Below are 18,987 nucleotides of genomic sequence, written 5' to 3'. Positions count from 1 at the left end.
CCTATTTTGAATTGGGGCTTTAGTCGGGAGGTAAGGGGATATTTTAATCTCTAGTTATTTAGTTCTACTCTTTATTTGAGCCAAGTGCAGTTGAATTATGTAATGCTGTATTTATGGAAGGATTCTCGTGTAAGACTTGACAGAGGCCAGCAACGTTGTGTCTCCCTCAAACTGACCTTGTTTTGCACTGCCTTTTTCCATTTTCCATACATTTTGTTAAGCCACACATTTTTCAGAAGACACTTCACATAATGATTACCAAGATTCAAATTTGGTAAATAAGGAAAGAATTTGTGTGCTTGCAAGCTGTTTCATTGCATTACATTTAATTTACTGACTTTTTTTTTAATTATTATTCTGTTCCTATGTTGGAAAGTTCTACTATCCCTTCTCTTTCCATCTTCCTTTAATAAGTGAAGCTTATACTTTTCAAAGACTTGAAGCTCAGAGAAATTTAGATATAGATTAAGTACTTAAGTGGGTATTGTAGTATAGTGTACTATAGTGTAGGAGTGACTGCACGGAACCAATATTGAGTTATTGTTTTTAATGTTGGCTTGAAAGACTTTAAGAAAAGCCCATGGAGGATCAGTCCACAATGAGGCTTTTTGTTAAAGGGAAAAATACCTTTTTTAAATTGAGTTTATGATTCCACAATTTGTCACAGTTATGTTCCAATGTGAGGAGAAGCTTTGCTCTTTATTATCCAAGTCTGCTTCAGAAACTGAACAAAGAATTGTTTATATATGTATATAACAAATGTTTCACTCATGCTCTCTTTGTAACATATCATACAGTTTAGATTGGTTACTAATTAATGAACATGGAGAAGGAATAAATGAATGGCTATCCAAAATGTCTGAAACGCTGAGCTCCTATTTTAAAATGTATTTTCAACAAGTAAAATAAATAGCTTGGCTGAATAGGAGGTGAGATTCTGTGAAAAGAACTACTGATTTTGCTAGTTTTCTTAATGCTCTAAGAGGTATAGCACCTAGGCCTGGCTATTTTATATTCATCCCAATTTTCAAACAGACTTACTTCCTAGTAGAACAGTCTGCTCCACATGGCAGATCTGGGCGGCGCTCCATTGGCTTCTCTCCACTGAGTATTCCTAGCATTCCATTCCTAGTTCCATTGTATGATTGAAACTTTGTGTGTACTGGTAACTGAAACTGTTAGATTTTCCCCATTTTCAAAAAAGCCTGCTAACTTGTGACCCTATAAATCTAATTTCCCTGGTATATTTATGTTAATCTGTTCATTCTCTCTCTCAAAAGAAATATCCCAAATCTTCTAGAGGTCAGTGAACCCGTGAACAATTTAAAAAAAAAAAGGCTTTTTAAAGAATCAGTTTTAATCGTTTATCCACCTGATCTCAGTACAGCCCTGACAAGACTGCTTCTGGAATATTTTATTCAGCTCTGGACACCTCATTATGGGAAAAATGTTGGTTTTTCTTATAACTTCCTACAGTTTGCCTAAGTGATTAGGGAGCTGGTGGAACTCGCTTGTTAAATAACTAGCTTTCTGAGCTCTAATTATTTCTAAGTAATGACCAAAAAGACATTCGATTCTACACATATCTGAAGGAGGTAAACTCCAAGAGGGGAGAGGAACTAGGGTAGCACAGGGACAGATGTGTGGCAACATTGAGAGAACAAATTCGGGCTTGATTCAGAAGAAACTTCTTGGCACTATAGACAATGTGGCAGTGAAGCCCTGAATAGGGGGTGGATGGATTTTAGAACAAAGATTGAATGGGTTTGGCTTCCAGTGGGCTCAGTGAGCCAGTAATTTTTGGAGGCTGCCATCATAATACTCCCCTCCTGCAAACTCTCCTCCCCCAGCGCCCCGAGCCTCTAGGCTTTCAATTAAAATTTATTCCAGTCTTTGTTATAGCAAATACACAGTTCACAATCTGAAGATTCTTTAACGTAGTGATGTCTGCCTGAGTCTGCAGACAGCCATAAAGAAGCTCAGAGATGTAAACTGCTCCCATTTACCTCCAGTGGAAAGTTGATGCTGAACCAGAACACTAATGGGATAACATTCACTTTCCCTCTGATCAAAGCAAGCAAGAAAGAAGGATGGCAATCCACCATCAGAATACACATGAAAGAAAAGGAATAATGATAATGATTCGTATGAAGATTTGCAGCACACGAAGTGGTATCTTGTTCTGGTATCTCTTGGGTGAAGCTTTGTTTGTGGGTGGAGCTTATGCAAACCATTCCTTTTTTTCCCCCCTGCATTTGACCCAGGGATTAGGTAACTTTAATTTCATGTTATCTAATCTGTGGATCCAGTGCAGAAAAAAGTAGTGGTACTCACAAGTTCCACCCACAAACAGAGCTCTACCCAAGAGTGTTCCTTCTTTTTCTGTGTGCTTTTCTCAAGGATTTCGGAACATCTCAGAAAGGAAGAGTTGCTGGGAAGACAACCTCATGCTCTCATCACTAGCAAATCTATAAACCTTTACACCATGTAGCTCTTGTTGTAAGTTTTAACTGACCCTCTCACAAAAATCAGGTTTTTTGATCATTAGGGGTTAAATACCTGGTTTTGCTAAAATTCCCTTTCTGATCGTCTAGGAGAATTTATATCAAGTGAGAATAAAAATTGACCTCCAGCCATCATGCTTGCTTCATCACTGACACAGAAAAAAGTTTGTTTGAAATAAGTGAACATTGGTTATTTCACTGATTAACCATTTTCTGTCTGCTTTTATTCTGCTACAGTAGCCAAATCTTGGCCATTCTTTCTCCCAGCTGTTGTGAAGTTCCAACCCTTCCTTTCTATAACTGCAGCTAGATGTGACATCCATGCCCTGACCATCTCCTGTCTTCCTCTCAGCTGAAATCCTCTTCCTTACCTATCAATCTGACTGTTATACACCTCTTGGAATCCTCCACTGCATGGAGGTAACATCTTCTCTTTGCCCTCTATAACTCCACCTCCATCTTTGTATTCAACCTATAATCAGAGAATTGCTCTTCACCTCCCCGCCCCCCCCCTCCAGCAATTATGCCATCTTTGATGTCCTCTTCTGCAACTATCTCCAGGTAGTTTTCCTCCATTAGCAGCCATGCATGGCCCACACAGCCTCTATCCTTTTGTCTTCCAATCCCTCCTTAATTCACTTCCTCCGTGATACCCAAAGGACGAGTCAGTGGTCACAGGGTGTAACCAAGTGTGTTAAATGCATTTAGTAAAAAAAAACCACCCTAAATGTGGCTAGTCTAAGCCAGCAAGTTACCATATGATTGTGCTGCTGAAATGCTGACCTTCCTTATAGAAGTTTACACTCACTCATCACGTCGCATCTAAATGTAGATTGTCAGCTCTCCAGGGCAGGGGCACCATCTCTGTTTGTGTGGATGGTTGAATAAACCTAGATACTTGAATAAACCTAGATCTATTCAAAATACTTGAATAAACCTAGATCTTTATTCTCATCCCACAGCTCCCTAGAAATGCTAATGTAATTTAGAGAAGGTTCTTAATGCCAAAAAAAGGGGGGAAAAAGTTTCATTTCTAAAGAGATTTCATAGGCCTTGTGTCTTCCTCTCAGATGATGCTTATTGCAGGATCAGGTTCTGTTTTTCTCCTTGAGCATTAGTGTGGGTTTGGTCTGAAAAGTGATCATGTAAACATGACTGTGATGGTTTGAGACATTTGGAATCTATTCTGCCTCTGGGATGATGAAGAAAGTCATTAACGATTCAGCAATCAGAACTTGGTCATGTGTGACCAAAAATCATCTCTGATTTTCAGATCCTAAACTTGGGTTGCAGGACTGGCAGTTCAATTTCTTTTCTTCTAGTCCAATTTTTTTTAAACTCTTTACATGGTTATTTGTTTGATATAAGCATGGCTACACTCAGAAAAGTGACTTGGAATAAGTGTGTAGTGCCATGCTTGTGAGTCCCATCAAAATTGCTCCATTCGTAACGATTTAATTGAAGATGCTTTTATGTTCTTTGAATGATAGTAAAGACTTTGTTTTTAAAAACAGGTAACGTTTCTGAGCCCTACATTAGTCATGGTGGCAATTCACAATGTAATGTGATACCTTGCTCTTACGTAGTGCTTTTCATCAGTAGATCTCAAAGCACTTTACAGAGGAGGTCAGCATCATTATTGCCATTTAATGGAGGGAGAAACTGAGGCACAGCAAGTGATTTTGCCCAAGGTCACCCAGTAGGCTAGTAGGTAAGGGGTAAGTACAAAATTTGGAAAATGTACACAGCTTGCCCTTGTGTGCATTTTAATCTGTTTAGAATTACACATTTAATTTTTGCTACACAACTGTGAGTATATTTAACCATGGCTGCCTTCTGTGCCTTCTAAGCAAGATGAGAGGAAAAAGGTAAAGCAGACTTACAGCTTATAAAAGTCTCACATGGTGGATGTGTCCAGTCAGAGTACTGGGGTATGATTCATAACTAACTATTAGACTGTTGGATGTTTATTACCAAAGAAAACACTGGTTAATCTTCTCTTGGGCCTTTCTAGCAGAAATGATCATGTGCAAAGAAGTGAAGAATTTGCGAGATTTGTTAGGAGCTTGTCATGGGAAAAAAAAAACCAATAGCCCATAATTAGAGAGAAATAGTTAAAATATAGGTTTATGTTTGGGAAAAAATTATGGAAATATATACCCTGCAAAATACAGAGCAGAAATGGATACTTAGATATTTGGTTACCATTTATTCAATAATTAAAGTAAACTGGCCCCCCAAAAACATTGTATTTGACACTTTTTTAAATATTAAGTTTGAAAGACATTGGCTAGTAAACATGAGTAAAAACAGAATCCTGATGCTTGTCTAGTGATTTGTAAACCTGCTAACTTCCTAAATAAACAGTTACTTACAAGAAAGAAGTGTACTGTTCAGATGTTCCCCATATAGCACACAGGGTTCACATAAGTATGACTTTGCCATAGAGTTATTTCAGAGAAGATTGAATGTATTCTAGTCTAATCCCTCAGTACCACCACTTCCTCTATATTAACCACTATGTACAGAACATTTTGAAAATGCACCTAATGCCACTAAACTTCCAGACTTGTATTTTCATGTTTTCTGCTCCATCAGTGTTGTCGAGCCCTGGCTTTTGCTGTACAATCCGTCCGCTTCCCTGGCATGTGTAGATCTGGTCAGGCCCATTGTTCATAGTTCTGTGTGGAGAAGTGTCTTTGCTTGTCTCATGTTTTCAATCACTGTAGAAAACACTTGAGTTACTGAAAGCAGTGATGTGGTGATGCTGTGTGCATTTGTTAATGTACAGTACAGACCATATAGCTAAATTATGTGGGAAATAAAACTATACTATGCTTTGAATCTCCTGACTTTTTAAAAAAAAATTTTCAAATAATTACATATTTCGAGCAATTTTTAAATTGATAACTGTTCACAACCATAACTGTATCTTAGCAAAGCTTTTTTGCATGGGGATTTTTTTGCAGAAAATAATTGAAAACACCGATTTGTAAACTGGTTGCAGATTTTTTACTTTTTCTGATGGGACTGTATTTTAAGTATGGATTTAGTGTGAACTCACATAAAGCAACACACACTTCTGTTTTAATCAGTATTTCAGTAACAGAGTTTGTAACTTTGAAACAGAGCAATTCAGTTAACATATTACTGACCTGCACAAGTGCACTGTTGCCAATGCTTGTGATTTTTTTAATCAGAGGTTTTAAAAATTTTTTTTCTTAAAGTCCCAGCTCCTTGAGTCATGTTACTGTGACAATCTCATCTTTAATTTTACAAAATAAGTTTCTAGCCCTCATGATTTCAGAGAAAAACTTGAAAATGATCTGCCAGGTACCGTAAAGGTTCTAAAACCAGAAGGCAGAGAACCCAAAATACAGCTTTAAAGACCTTGTGGGTTTTTTAAGGGGCAGTCTCATCATATTAACACTCAGGACTGGCAATATTACAAGTGGGAATCGTTATCCACTTCAGTGACTTAACTGATGGAAATTTAAAACTTAGTCAATTTCAAACTAATACTGAAGCTTGCAAAAACCTTGAACGCAAGCAGGTCAGCTGCCATGGCCCACAGAGTCTATCACATCTCTACAACCAGCTTCCTGAGGAAGTTTTGAGAAGTTCAGATGTCAGGGCAGTTGTCACAAATAAAAAGCTCAACTTTTCAGCAATAATCAAAGGCACTTATTTCCATTGAGCTCTAACGAACAAAGCAAATGTAACATTTCAAAAACAAGCTGTTTTGAGAGGCTGGTCCACTAAAATAGGTCCCTTTTCAAAAATTAAACTCTCAAATCCTTATTTCTTTATAAATACCATGTCTTGTTATAAGCTTGAGATGAAACTAACAGTTTCATGTAAAATGTTGCTTATTTCACTCACAGTTTGAAATATCTTCTGGTTCATATGCATACATTCTGTTCTTATACTTTCCTGTCAGATCTGCTCGAACTGTCATAGAGGGATCTTTAGGAGGAGAAAAGTCCAAAATGTTAGCAATGGAGGTCTTTCAGAAGGAGCAGTGCTGCTTAATTTTGGGGGGTAGGGGTGGGGAGAGATTCAAGCCTTTACAAATGGTGTTCATTAGCACAGCACTCTGACGCTGTGTTCATGCCAGGGGTTTTCAGGACAAAATTTTTGGTGGCCTCAGTCTGCAACCACCAATGCTTGTTGGTGACCGCTCTCACCCTTTTTTCCCTAAAATACTTAATTAGCTTTAGGAAAACCAAAAAAATATGCCCACATTCACGACCAAATGATTGTAATTTATGTATTGCTAGCTAGTAAGTCTGTTGTGAAAAGCGATATTAAACCATACATGTATCACCTTTCACAGCAGAATTAATCGGTCCTGGCAAGCCTGGCGACAAATTAAGCCCTGGATAGAGGGTTGCAGGGAGGCAGTATGGGGCTGGAGGCTGAAGTCCTGCAGCCAGAGCCTGGGGCCTGCCACGGCACAGCCAGGGCTGGAGCCTGAAGGCTTGCAGCCAGAGCTTGCTGCCCTGCCACCTAAGGGCTGAAACCCAAAGCCAGGGAAGGTGGGGAACTCACTGACTACCTGCTCCTACAACCTTGTGCTCCAGATGACTCCACAGGGGAGCAGGGCCCAACCCTGCTGCTGGCCCCAGCAACCAACACCAGGGTGGTACATCCAGGAGCCAGGGGGAGGGGCTGTATTTTGCCCTACCTCCCCTCCCGTCACAGCCCAGGAAGCTGTGGCTGCAAGTAAAGCCCCTGGTAGCAGCATTTGAGAAACGCTCTAGGCTAACGGCTCTGCGGATCTCAGAGCTTGGTATCTGCTTTAGAGTGGCTCTTGAACAATAAGCTGGTTAGATGCATCTGAACTGCCTTTCTGAAATTGGTAATGACGCCAGGTAGGCGTGGCCATTAAAAAGGGTCAGTCTTTGGCCCGTTCCTGCCCAGCAATCTTACATTGCCTTTCCCCTGGAACTATTGCTTATAAGGCTAGACCAGAGGGGGCCAAACTACAACCCATGGGCCACATCCGGTCTACAGGACCCTCTTGCCTGGCCCCGAAGCTCCTAGCCCCCGGCCCCTCCCCCACAACCTCACAGCAATGCTCTGGGCAGTGCGGCTGCAGAGCCCGGCGGACCCAGTGCTGTGTGGTAGTGACGGCAGTGTGGCCCGGCTGCAGCCAGGCGGTGCGGCTGTAGTGCCGCCAGCCTGTGCTCCAGGCAGCGCGGTAAGGGGGTAGGGAGCAGGGGGCTTGGATAGAGGGCAGAGGAGTTTGGGGTGGTGGTCAAGGGGTGGGGGTGTGGATAGGGGTTGGGGCATTCAGAGGATGGGGTTGAATGGGGGCAGGGGTCCCGGGGGGGCAATCAGGAATGAGAGGAAGGGTTGGATGGGGCAGTCAGGGGCAGGCGGTTTGGGGGTGGTCGGGACAGGGAGAAGGGGTGGTTGGATGGGGCAGTCAGGAAGGAGAGGAGGAGTTTGATGGGACAGTGGGGGGCAGTTGGGGTGGTGGCCCCGGGGGGGCTGTCAGGGAATAGGGAACGGGGGGTGGTGGATGTGGATGGGGTCCCGGGAGGGCCATCAAGGGGGGTTGGTTGGGGCAGGAGTCCCGGGGGGGACATCAGGGGGTAAGAAGTTTGGGGGGGGATGGATGGGGGGAAGGCTGGGCCACACCTGACTGTTTGAGGAGGCACAGCCTCCCCTAACTGGCCCTCCATACAATTTCCGAAACTTGATGTGGCCTTCAGGCCAAAAAGTTTGTCCACCCCTGAGCTAGACCCTCCCCCTGGGAAGCCCAATGAATCCTTAATAAATATTCAGATATAGGCAGAGAATCTAATCCTTACCTATTTTCACACACTACAGCTGATGTCATGTTGGGTCTGTAGTGTGTGTGTGTGTGGATTTGGCCCATGGTGGCCAACATTTAAATAAGGTGACTACTGATTGGTGCCCGACTTTACACCTTAAAGGAGCCCAGTTTTCAGATAGTGTTGAGCAGCCAATCTCTGAAAAGCAAATCTCTTTAAAATGTCTCAGGTTAGGCAAGAAAAATTACTAGCCACTTTTCCAAAGCTTGGTCATAATGTCCTGCAGCTTTAAAAAACAAACACTGGTGTCCCAGCAAGGAATCTGTGCTACACATCACACAAGGCAACTGTTCTGTTTTGATTATCACAAAGAAATAGGAAGCTCACCAACAAAGAGGATCCTAGGGACATAGTGGCCATCAGGGGCCATGTTGTCATCTGTGCTCGAATGCTGAAAGAAAGTTAAATAACTTTTTTGTGATGGGTCATTATCAGAACAGCTGTCACATCAGTCAAAGCACTAGAACTGGAACAAACTAATCAGTCTTCTTTATTTCGCTTCAAGTACAATTGGTGGGGTGGTGCTATGGAGTTTTCCTCTTCCCCCAGCATCTAACACAGCACCAATAGTTAGTTATGCAGAGCTTGCTGTGTTGGACCAGAACAATGTCCCACTCAATTCAGTATCCTGTTACTGACCGTGGCCTGCCGATAGAGGTCCTAAGAAAACTATCTGAGACTGGATTACATAAATATATCTGGATTTGAGCGTAGTAATGTCTCTATCTCTTCCTCCTTCTAAAAAAGGAATTTTTAGCAAACCCTGTTGTGAGTTTCCAGCAGCTTGGAAACCAGATATTTGAATGAAAATAAAATAATTAATAAAAAACCTCAAAGAAGTCAATCTCTGATTTGCTATTAAGACTCTTTATTCTGCTTCCCACCATATATTTTGATAATTATGACTTTTAAATTATGATCTTACCACCAGATTAAGCATAATAAAATCCTCTTGAGCCATCTTTTGGATCTCTGGGCTGGAAACAAAAGCTTTCTTTAAAGCTAAAAAAAAAAATAATAATAATTTAGGGGAATTTGATCTGCAGCTCACTGTTTCATATCAGCTTATCATGTTCCTAAAACCATCAATGTATGGTTAACATCTTCAAACTATCACATGCACAGTTAGATAAGGGTTGGATAATTCAGGTGTAATAAACTAAGCAGTAGAAAAATCTGTTGTTTGCCTGTGAAGCTAGTTGCTGCTTGATGTAATGTAAAATAGTTCATTCCCTTTGTGGGACTCAATCATAAATCTAACTTGACTTCTTCCAGTAGTCGTTGGCATTACAAGACAGAACAGGAGTCATGCAGGTGTGCATGTTTTATGCTGCATAGAACTAAAACTACTATAATAAGTACTTAAAATGTTGCAGGAAATACTGAGGTCAGAATTTACATGCGATCCTCAATTTGTACTGAATGACCTACGGTGGGATGAAAAGCTAATAGTGCAGTATGTCTTATCAGCTTTTCTTTGGCAAAAAAGGCTCTTCCTAGGTGATGGAAAGGTACCAATATTCCGTCCTGGAATGATTGACTGGCTTATAAATATAGATCAGAGGTGGGCAAACTATGGCCCTCGGGCCACATCCAGCCCTCAAGACCCTCCTGCCTGGCCCCTGAGCTCCTGGCCCCTCCCCTGCTGTTCCCCCTCCCCTGCAGCCTCAGCTCACTGTGCAGCCAGCGCAATGCTCTGGGCGGCGGGGCTGTGAGCTCCTGGGGTGGCAGGGCTGCACAGCCTGGCGTGACCCAGTGCTCTGTGTTGCATGGTGAGATGGCTAGCTCCAGCCAGGTGGTACAGCTGTAGCACCGCCAGCCACTGGTGCTCCAGGCAGCACGGTAAGGGGCAGGGAGCAGGGAGGGTTGAATAGAGAGCAGAGGAGTTCAGGGTGGTGGTCAGGGGGCGGGGGTATGGACAGGGTGGTCAGAGGTCAGGGGACGGGGGTTGTCAGAGGCAGGGATTCTGGGGGAGATCAGGGGACAGGGAGAAGAGGTGGTTGGATGGGGCAGGGGCCCCAGGGGGCAGTCAGGAAGGAGAGGAGGAGTTGGATGTGACAGCAAGGGGCAGTTTGGGTGGGGGTTCTGGGGCAGTCGGGGGACAGGGAGCGGGGGGGTTGATGGGGCAGGAGTCCTGGGTGGGGTGGGGGGGCGGATGGGGAAGGCTGGGCCACACCTGGCTGTTTGAGGAGGCAAAGCCTCCCCTAACCGACCCTCCATACAATTTCTGAAAGCTGATGCAGCCCTCAGGCTGAAAAGGTTGCCCACCCCTGATATAGATGGTGGCATATGCTCTTAAAGGCTTGAATGTCCTGTCTTAAAATGCCACGCCAGACTGAGTTCTCAGGCCTCGTGATGGCATTATAGAGCAATTAGAAGTCACTGCACTTCCAAGAGATGCCATCCTGGAGATGAGATGTTACATTTGGAGAGAAGTCCCATCTAAAGTTATTCTAGATCAGTGGTTCTCAAACTTTTTTTTTTCCATAGGCCACTTGAAAATTGCTGAAGGTCTTGGCAGACCACTTAATGATCTTTCCAAATGTTGTTTGTACCATTAGCTAACTGTTGAATAAAAGCGCTATATATTTAAAAAAACCTTTTAACTTTTTTTGTTCTACAAATAAAAGTACACAACTCATATTTTCGTATCAGGATTTTTATCTTTCAGATGTGATGGATCTGTCCCCCGCTGTCGCAGCCCCCGAGCTGGGGCTGGAACAGGGGCAGGGGGTCTCTCCCTCTCTCCCTTGGTGCCGCAGCCCCTGAGCTGGGGCTGGGAAGGGGGGGGTCTCTCCCCACCACAGCAGCCACAGAGCTGAGGCTGGGAAGGAGGGCCGTCTCTCCCAGCAGCCGCAGCCCTGAAGCTGGGGAAAGTAACCTCTTTCTCTGGTCGCCGTAGCCCTGCACATCCCAAATTCCTCGCACCCTATCTTCTCACCCCACTGCCCCCTCCTGTCTACCCACTATTCCCCCCAAAGCCACCACCTCACCGTACATGTGCATCTTCTCCAGGGTCCAGGTACCTAATTAGTGAAGCCACGCCTGTGCAGCTCCACTAATTAGGTGGATGGCCCTTCATTCTCCCATGTGCAGCTGTCCAGGCGCGCACCTTAGAGGAAACTATCCGCAGAGCACCTGAATGGAGCTTGTGGAACCCTGGTGGTCCACCGACCAGAGTTTGAGAACCTTTGTTCTAGATGTTTAGATCACGTTGATCGGAGAATGGCTGCTGCATGCCATTGGCAAGTCACTTCTTTACCAGTATCTAATTCATCCCATTTTCAGAATACCATAAGCATGAAGGTCCCTTTATAAATAATAAAAATAATTAGAAGTGGCACAGCTAGCGATGCCCATAATTAAGGTTGCATGACACTTGCCATTCTGATCCTGTTTTGTACTTATTTTTTTCAAACTTCATTGTGAAGTGAATTGTGAAGCCCAGAGCTCTGCTGGACCAGCTATCTGTGCAGAGCTGGGAAAGCCCAGGGAAGAACACACAAACACTCAAGCCAACTAACAACATCAAGGTTGCAAAGTCAAGCACTCCAAAGTTAGAAAATGCTCAAATTAATATTTTTGCCCCCTCGTCCCATATGCCTGATGATGCAGTCTTTAATGACATGATCACATGCTGTTTTGTAATTTTGTATATACTGCATAACTAGAAAAGGATAACAGAATATCTGAGCCCTCTTTCTGACAAAATTATAACCCCTGATTAATATAAATTGATCTTTACCCTGGCTGGGTCTGGGTGAAGGAAGATGCAATGACTTCATGTCCCTTGTCAGTGTTCTCCGAGAAAGTCTAGGTGCCAAGGCTATTTTGGACACTGATCCAAAAAGGAAACAGGTTTACCCTCCACAGACAGTGCCTCAGCCACTGAAGTTTTGACCTAAAGCAGGCTGCTGTGCAAGAAGGTGTTATGGACCTTTGATTCCATACTCTTACCTATAACCCAAGCATGCTTTATTGCTCCTGTTTTGGAGGATGATTCAGGAGGTCTTAGAAGGGGTTCAGTTTGATTTAGAAGGGTTTCCTTCTTTCTCACCTTGGCTATAAGGGCATTCTTCTAAGTGGTGGATGACCATCAGAGGTTTCTTGCTAAAAGGACATGAAAAAGGTAGCATGTCAGATCATTTTTAGAAAACACTAACATATAAGCAACTATGTTGTTACTGGATTATAATTGCAATGGGGTTCTGATGCTGCTAAAAGCCACATCCAGGAACTATGAGAAGAGCTTGATTTGTTTATCAGTGGATCTTCCAAGTATACTTCCCATATTATGGTCTTGTGCATTGCTTAGCTGTTATAAGTGGAATGCCCCTTCATATTCCAAGTCCACGGCTATTCGATCATATAGAGATGGTGATATACAAAGAAAGGATCATGTACAGAGATTCTAGTGAAACTGTAACATGCAAATGAAGTTTAATGAAACCAGCATGAAACTACATTTCTATAACTCTCTTCAGTCTGATTGATTTTATAATATAGAAGTCCAAGACTTTTGAAGTGTGAAAGCTTTCAGTTACAGGAGCAACTGCATTTGAAATTAATCTGATAAATACAGTGGACCCAATCCTACATGCTGGTCACCTCCCACCGAAGTTCTATTCAGCCGCTCTTTAAATCAACAAGATTGAAAGGCACTTGTCATCTTGGAGAATCAGGCTTGTATAAGGAAAACGAAGATGAGTCTCTGTCAGGGTGTCAAATGACGTAAGTGGAACTGTAGTTCCTAGAATGTTCATGAGCTTTAGTTTTTCCAAAGCCATTGTGGGCAGATATCAGAGGGGTAGCCGTGTTAGTCTGGATCTGTAAAAGCGGCAAAGAGTCCTGTGGCACCTTATAGACTAACAGATGTTTTGGAGCATGAGCTTTCGTGGGTGAATACACACTTCGTCAGATTGTGGGCAGGGGTTGCTTTTTACAATATATAGGTACAGTGCCTAGCTTCAATGGAGTATCAGATCTGAGTAGGGCCTCGCTCGCTGTTGGAATACAAATCAATCATAACACAATCACTGTCCATGGTTTTAGCATCATATTAGCACATTTTGCCTATTTAAACAATAGCTTCTTGTAGAATTACCACCAGTGTCCTTATTAAATCCTTTTATGATGCAGCAAAATAAGAATAACTAAAGATTACCTGTTTCTTGATCTAGTTAAAGCTTCTTCATATGTCTGAACCCATTCAATTTCATCACCCCATCCTATAGAGAAGATGATAGATTGATTAATTTCTTTTGTGTACAAATGGCACAGTTGATCTCTGGAGCAGGTGGATGTCCAGACTTTGCTGACCAATGTTGCCAAAGGCTAAATGTTGTCTACTACTCATCACTCCTTTTATCCAGGACAAAAGGGAATGAAGAACTTGGAATATCTCTGGGGGAGGAAGCTTGGGGAAAAAATTGGAACCACATAAAATGCATTTAAGCTCTGGCCAGTCCATGTCTCACCTGCAAAGTATTGAACATTTTCCACTAGACACCTGGTAGACTACAGGATAGGAATGTCACATTATTGCACTCTACTACAGATGCAGCCACTCACATGGTTCAGTAACACACATGCTTTTGTTCTACTAGATGATACCCCCAGGTATCTGTACCCCTTTTTCACAAGCACTAAACTACCCATTATCACTTCATTTAAAACACCTCCTTTCATGGAGGATGGCCCCATTCCATACATCTTTTTCTTCTATGGTCTAACTTTATCCACACTACAATAATTAACCCATTTATTTAGCATACAATGGGCATAGGAACAAGAGTTGCCACAATTCATAAATGCCTTCCAATCTCATCCTTGTCTCCCTTTTTGTAATAATCCATTCCCCCCCCCCCCCGCCCCTACCATGTGTGTCTATGTGAAGACTGGGACATTTGTGGTCTTACTAGATTTACTCGTTTTCTTGATAAGACCAATCAGGTATATTCCTTTGATCAATTATATGACAATTACCCAAATATACATTATTTCAATATTCCAAACATCTACATTTTACAGGACACTTGTGCTTTAGTGATTAGATATACACCCAACTTTGAAGAACATTTAAGAAATCTAACCACAGAAGCAGGTTATCAAAAATCTACACAATTCTTTTCAAAACTTGGGATTTTCCACATTCTATATGTAGGCCCACAGCTAATGCAAAACAAGTTAGCCCACCTGGAGTCAATAGAGCTACATCAGTTTAGGACAGCTGAGGATCAAACCCATAAACAGTTGGGGGCTGGATACTAAAACTCAAGATTTTCACTCTACAAATATTGCTGTCCTCCTCCTCCTGGTCCCTGGCCTTGTGCCTGGCCCCTAGGAAGGAAAGATGCTGCCCTGACTCTCAGCAGAGGAGCAGCTCTGAAGGAAGAATGGAGCTGGCTGCAGTCAGGAGCCATAGCTGTGGACATCTGCCTGCCAAGACGGGTAAAAGGGAATGACACAGCTGAACATGCTGGCAGAAGGCTACGTTTGTGGCTGCTTCCTGCCTACACTGAGCTTAACCTCTCAGTAGCTGAATGGCAGCCAGCAACTTCAGACTCCACTTCCTCCCCTTCACAGCCCATCCACATTTGGGTCTGGAAGCATTGTAGTCCCGTACAAGCTAAAAGCCGTGGAAGATGTCCCAATCTCCCCAAGGGCCACAGGCAGGATTTAGTAGCCTTCAGGGCCCAATCAAAGTGCACCTCTTTAAGTAATGGCTTGGGACTATATTTCTGAATGGCAGTGAGGGAAGGTCTCCCAGCCACTGACTGTAACTACTGGGAAGCAACCGGCTGGATAACCGTACTCAGAGAGTAGTTATTAATGGCTCCCAATCCTGCTGGAAAAGTATAACAAGTGGGGTTCCGCAGGGGTCTGTTTTGGGACCGGCTCTGTTCAATATCTTCATCAATGACTTAGATGTTGGCATAGAAAGTATGCTTATTAAGTTTGCAAATGATACCAAACTGGGAGGAATTGCAACTGCTTTGGAGGACAGGGTCAAAATTCAAAATGATCTGGACAAATTGGAGAAATGGTCTGAGGTAAACCGGATGAAGTTCAATAAAGACAAATGCAAAGTGCTCCACTTAGGAAGGAACAATCAGTTTCACACATACAGAATGGGAAGAGACTGTCTAGGAAGGAGTATGGCAGGAAGAGATCTAGGGGTCATAGTGGACCACAAGCTTAATATGAGTCAACAGTGTGATACTGTTGCAAAAAAAGCAAACATGATTCTGGGATGCATTAACAGGTGTGTTGTAAACAAGACACGAGAAGTCATTCTTCCGCTCTACTCTGTGCTGGTTAGGCCTCAACTGGAATATTGTGTCCAGTTCTGGGCACCGCATTTCAAGAAAGATGTGGAGAAATTGGAGAGGGTCCAGAGAAGAGCAACAAGAATGATTAAAGGTCTTGAGAACATGACCTATGAAGGAGGCTGAAAGAATTGGGTTTATTTAGTTTGGAAAAGAGAAGACTGAGAGGGGACATGATAGCAGTTTTTGGGTATCTAAAAGGGTGTCATCAGGAGGAGGGAGAAAACTTGTTCACCTTAGCCTCTAATGATAGAACAAGAAGCAATGGGCTTAAACTGCAGCAAAGGAGGTTTAGGTTGGACATTAGGAAAAAGTTCCTAACTGTCAGGGTACTTAAACACTGGAATAAATTGCGTAGGGAGGTTGTGGAATCTCCATCTCTGGAGATATTTAAAAGTAGGTTAGGTAAATGTCTATCAGGAATGGTCTAGACAGTATTTGGTCCTGTCATGAGGGCAGGGGACTGGACTCAATGACCTCTCGAGGTCCCTTCCAGTCCTAGAGTCTATGAATCTGTGAATCTATGAAGTCATTTGACTACCTGGGTGCATGGGTGCTATTCATGTTTGTACATTATTTTTGTGAAGGTAAGATGCCCAGAAGTTATGTGGGTGGGCCTCACATGGAAATGCTAATACAGATAAATGCTTTGCTCAGAGACTTCACCATCTCACCTCGGGAGAGAGTTTGAGGCATCCTTATCCGCATGACGTTCTCCTCCTCCTCCTGCTCCTCCTGCTCCGGGACCTTCTGTAGTTTTCTCTGGGCAGCTACCACCAGGGCATTGCAGAGGAGGAGAGGACACAGTAACTGAAAGGAGTGCATGTTTTCTGGAAAGTAAATTCAGAAGTGTCTAGAGTTAAGAGAGAAAATCTTTAAACAGCTTCTGCGTAAGATGATACAACTTTGAAATGCCTATAAGCCATGTCTCATGGACACCTCACTTCAGCAGAAGTTACTCAGGAAGCTTTGTTTCTGGTCAAAGCACCTTGTTTGCTTATTGTTTCAACCTCATTGCTTAAAAATAGGTTTCCAAATTCACTTTAATCAAAGTGGCTTGATTTTCAAAGATGTGCTTCAGTGGGAGCTGGGGTTGCTCGGCAGCTCTGAAGATGAGACTTTATATTTATATGCTTGTAGCCAAAAATGAATCAGCTATGTTTGGCAATGTTGGTTTGACATTGCTTCATGGATCATTGTGTGATGTCAAATACACCAGCAACAATCCTTTACAGCTCTTGAAATAATTTTTTTTACAGATTTTTACTTATTTTAATTTTTGTTACAGTTTTTAACCTGCAGAATAGCAATGACAGCTGTAGGAACTGCAGCAAGGAGAAAGCGGACACCTTGGAAAGGAAATGCGTATCCTTTTCAGGAAAAAGACAGGCCTATAAAAATGCATTTTCTTTGAATTATTTTCTCACCTGGAACCTTAGGCTGAGGTCTCTGAGCAGACTGTGAAAATGCACCTCTTCCAATGACTCCTCTGTGGTAGGAATAAGTAAGCGAACAGTTATTTATACCCCTGTATTTGCTTAGTTAGCAAGGATGAATATCAACAGAAATTCCAGGATATCCTGATCCTGACAAAGTGCAGAACAACCTTCCTATAATAGCTTTCTTTTAATTGACACAGCCGTGTGCTTGGTTTTAATCACGGGATAGTGATTCATGAAAGTATTCACTATAATGTTTATACTAGACACACCTTCTTCTATCATATATGCTTGCCTAAGCATGGGCTAAGTGTCTCTAAGCCACGAGCTGGTCTAAGATTTTGGTCTAAATGCATATGAAAAGTTTAAGAGGAAATCATATATGTAATTTTTTTTTGTTTCCTAAATTCTTCAAAAGAGTTAGTGTCATTTCTGTTCAAAACCACTTGAAGAACTTTTTCAATGGATATTATTTGTTAGCATTCTGCAGCATCTCAAAGGGGCCTGACAATGTAATCAATTCTTTTTTCATTTTTGCATATTACTATAGCTTCAGCTACGCAGGACTGAATTACAGTAGAATGGCTAACTCCCTGCATCAGCCTGGTTGGCTGTGTCAGTAAACTCTCACAACTTCTGTAGATTGTAAGGATAGCGGGTGGAAAGCATCTGGCCTCTCTCTTGACATCCAGTGTAACCCATTAGATCAGCTGTCCATGCCCCCAGTGTACTTGCATTTACAAAAGGCTTTAGGTTTAGGTGCTTTAGAAGAAATTAAATAGTAAGGAAGATAAGCTACCACAATGTAAAGGGCAAAATCCTGTTTTGAACGGAACCATGTTGAAGCCATAGAAAACAGCAGTGTAATACAAGAGCTGATCCTGAGGAAGAGCAGTAAATGAATGGGATAATCTAGGTGGTAGCATGAAGATTAGTGTTACAATACAAACCGGGGGGTCCTGTAACATCATAAACGAAGGGTGGTTAAACTTACTGACCCTCTGAACCACATACTTTAATCTTCAGAAGTTTGAGAGTTGCAAGACACTAACCTGCCCTGCAGGGCAGAAAACCCTAATCCCATCACCCTACTGCAGGGCAGAAGCCCCAAGCTTCTCCCCCAACTTGCAGGCCCAGTCTGGTGAGAAAGAAGCAGGGTGGTGGGTCCGCAAGGCACATTTTAACTGTAAAAGAGCCACATGTTGCTCACAAGCTGCAGTTTGGCCATGCCTGTCATAAACCATGGCCATGGGAGAATTCCAACCCTCCACAGGGGGTTATAGCCTTGGTCTTTAAAACAATATTTTTTAATATATTTCACCCGAAATACTACATTAAAAGAAAATGATTGAGGTTGCAAAGTCAAGCACTCAAAAGTGAGGAAATGTCAGATTTACAGTTGCCTGTGTAACCATAATTTGGCCCTCTTGTGTATCCATCCTGTGCACTGACTGAGGAAAAAAATAGCATGTGAGCATGTAATTAAAGACTGTTTCAAAATGCATATGCACAAAGGGCTGAGTTAAGACTGCACAGGCAACTGTGTATCTGGCATTTCCTAACTTTCAAGTGCTTGACTTTGCAGCTGAAATAATGGTCTTTTAACAGTTTTTCTCTATGTGTAGTTTCCTAAGTGTGTGTGTTTTATGCAAAACATTCTCCTTTGTGCTTGAATCTTCTATAGGGTTTGAACCCAGGGCCTTCAGCACAGATTGCTGCCTAAACTCCAGGTAGCAGTAGGAGGAGGCTATTGTTCCAAATGGGATGGTGTGGGACAGGGTTCCTGCCCATCTGTCTCTTTCTGCCCGGGAGATGGAGGAGCTCCTGCCTCAATGGTGCTTCTGGGGGCAGTATCAATGGCCACTGGGGCCAT

At 42.7% G+C, this 18,987-nt stretch overlaps 1 protein-coding gene across 6 annotated transcripts in view; it reads right to left on the bottom strand.

Moving 5' to 3' along the window:
- Positions 1–385: 385 nt before the first annotated feature.
- Positions 386–18,987, bottom strand: part of LOC115659582 (anterior gradient protein 3-like) — a 33,971-nt gene continuing 15,369 nt past the window's right edge. For all 6 annotated transcript variants that reach the window (XM_030579945.1, XM_030579944.1, XM_030579941.1 and 3 more), the window contains 8 exons: positions 17,103–17,164; positions 16,350–16,505; positions 13,512–13,575; positions 12,405–12,457; positions 9,273–9,349; positions 8,675–8,738; positions 6,387–6,470; positions 386–5,227 (listed from right to left, as the gene is read on the bottom strand). In XM_030579945.1, coding sequence (XP_030435805.1) covers positions 5,178–5,227; positions 6,387–6,470; positions 8,675–8,738; positions 9,273–9,349; positions 12,405–12,457; positions 13,512–13,575; positions 16,350–16,500 — 543 coding nt within the window. In that variant the 5' untranslated portion in view covers positions 16,501–16,505; positions 17,103–17,164 and the 3' untranslated portion in view covers positions 386–5,177. The remainder of the gene's footprint in view (positions 5,228–6,386; positions 6,471–8,674; positions 8,739–9,272; positions 9,350–12,404; positions 12,458–13,511; positions 13,576–16,349; positions 16,506–17,102; positions 17,165–18,987) is intronic.

The sequence above is a fragment of the Gopherus evgoodei genome, chromosome 11, assembly GCF_007399415.2.
Source record: "Gopherus evgoodei ecotype Sinaloan lineage chromosome 11, rGopEvg1_v1.p, whole genome shotgun sequence".
NCBI classification, from domain to species: Eukaryota; Metazoa; Chordata; order Testudines; family Testudinidae; genus Gopherus; species Gopherus evgoodei.
The sequence above is the reverse complement of the archived record's forward strand: the minus strand, read 5'-3'. Positions and strand labels throughout refer to the sequence as shown.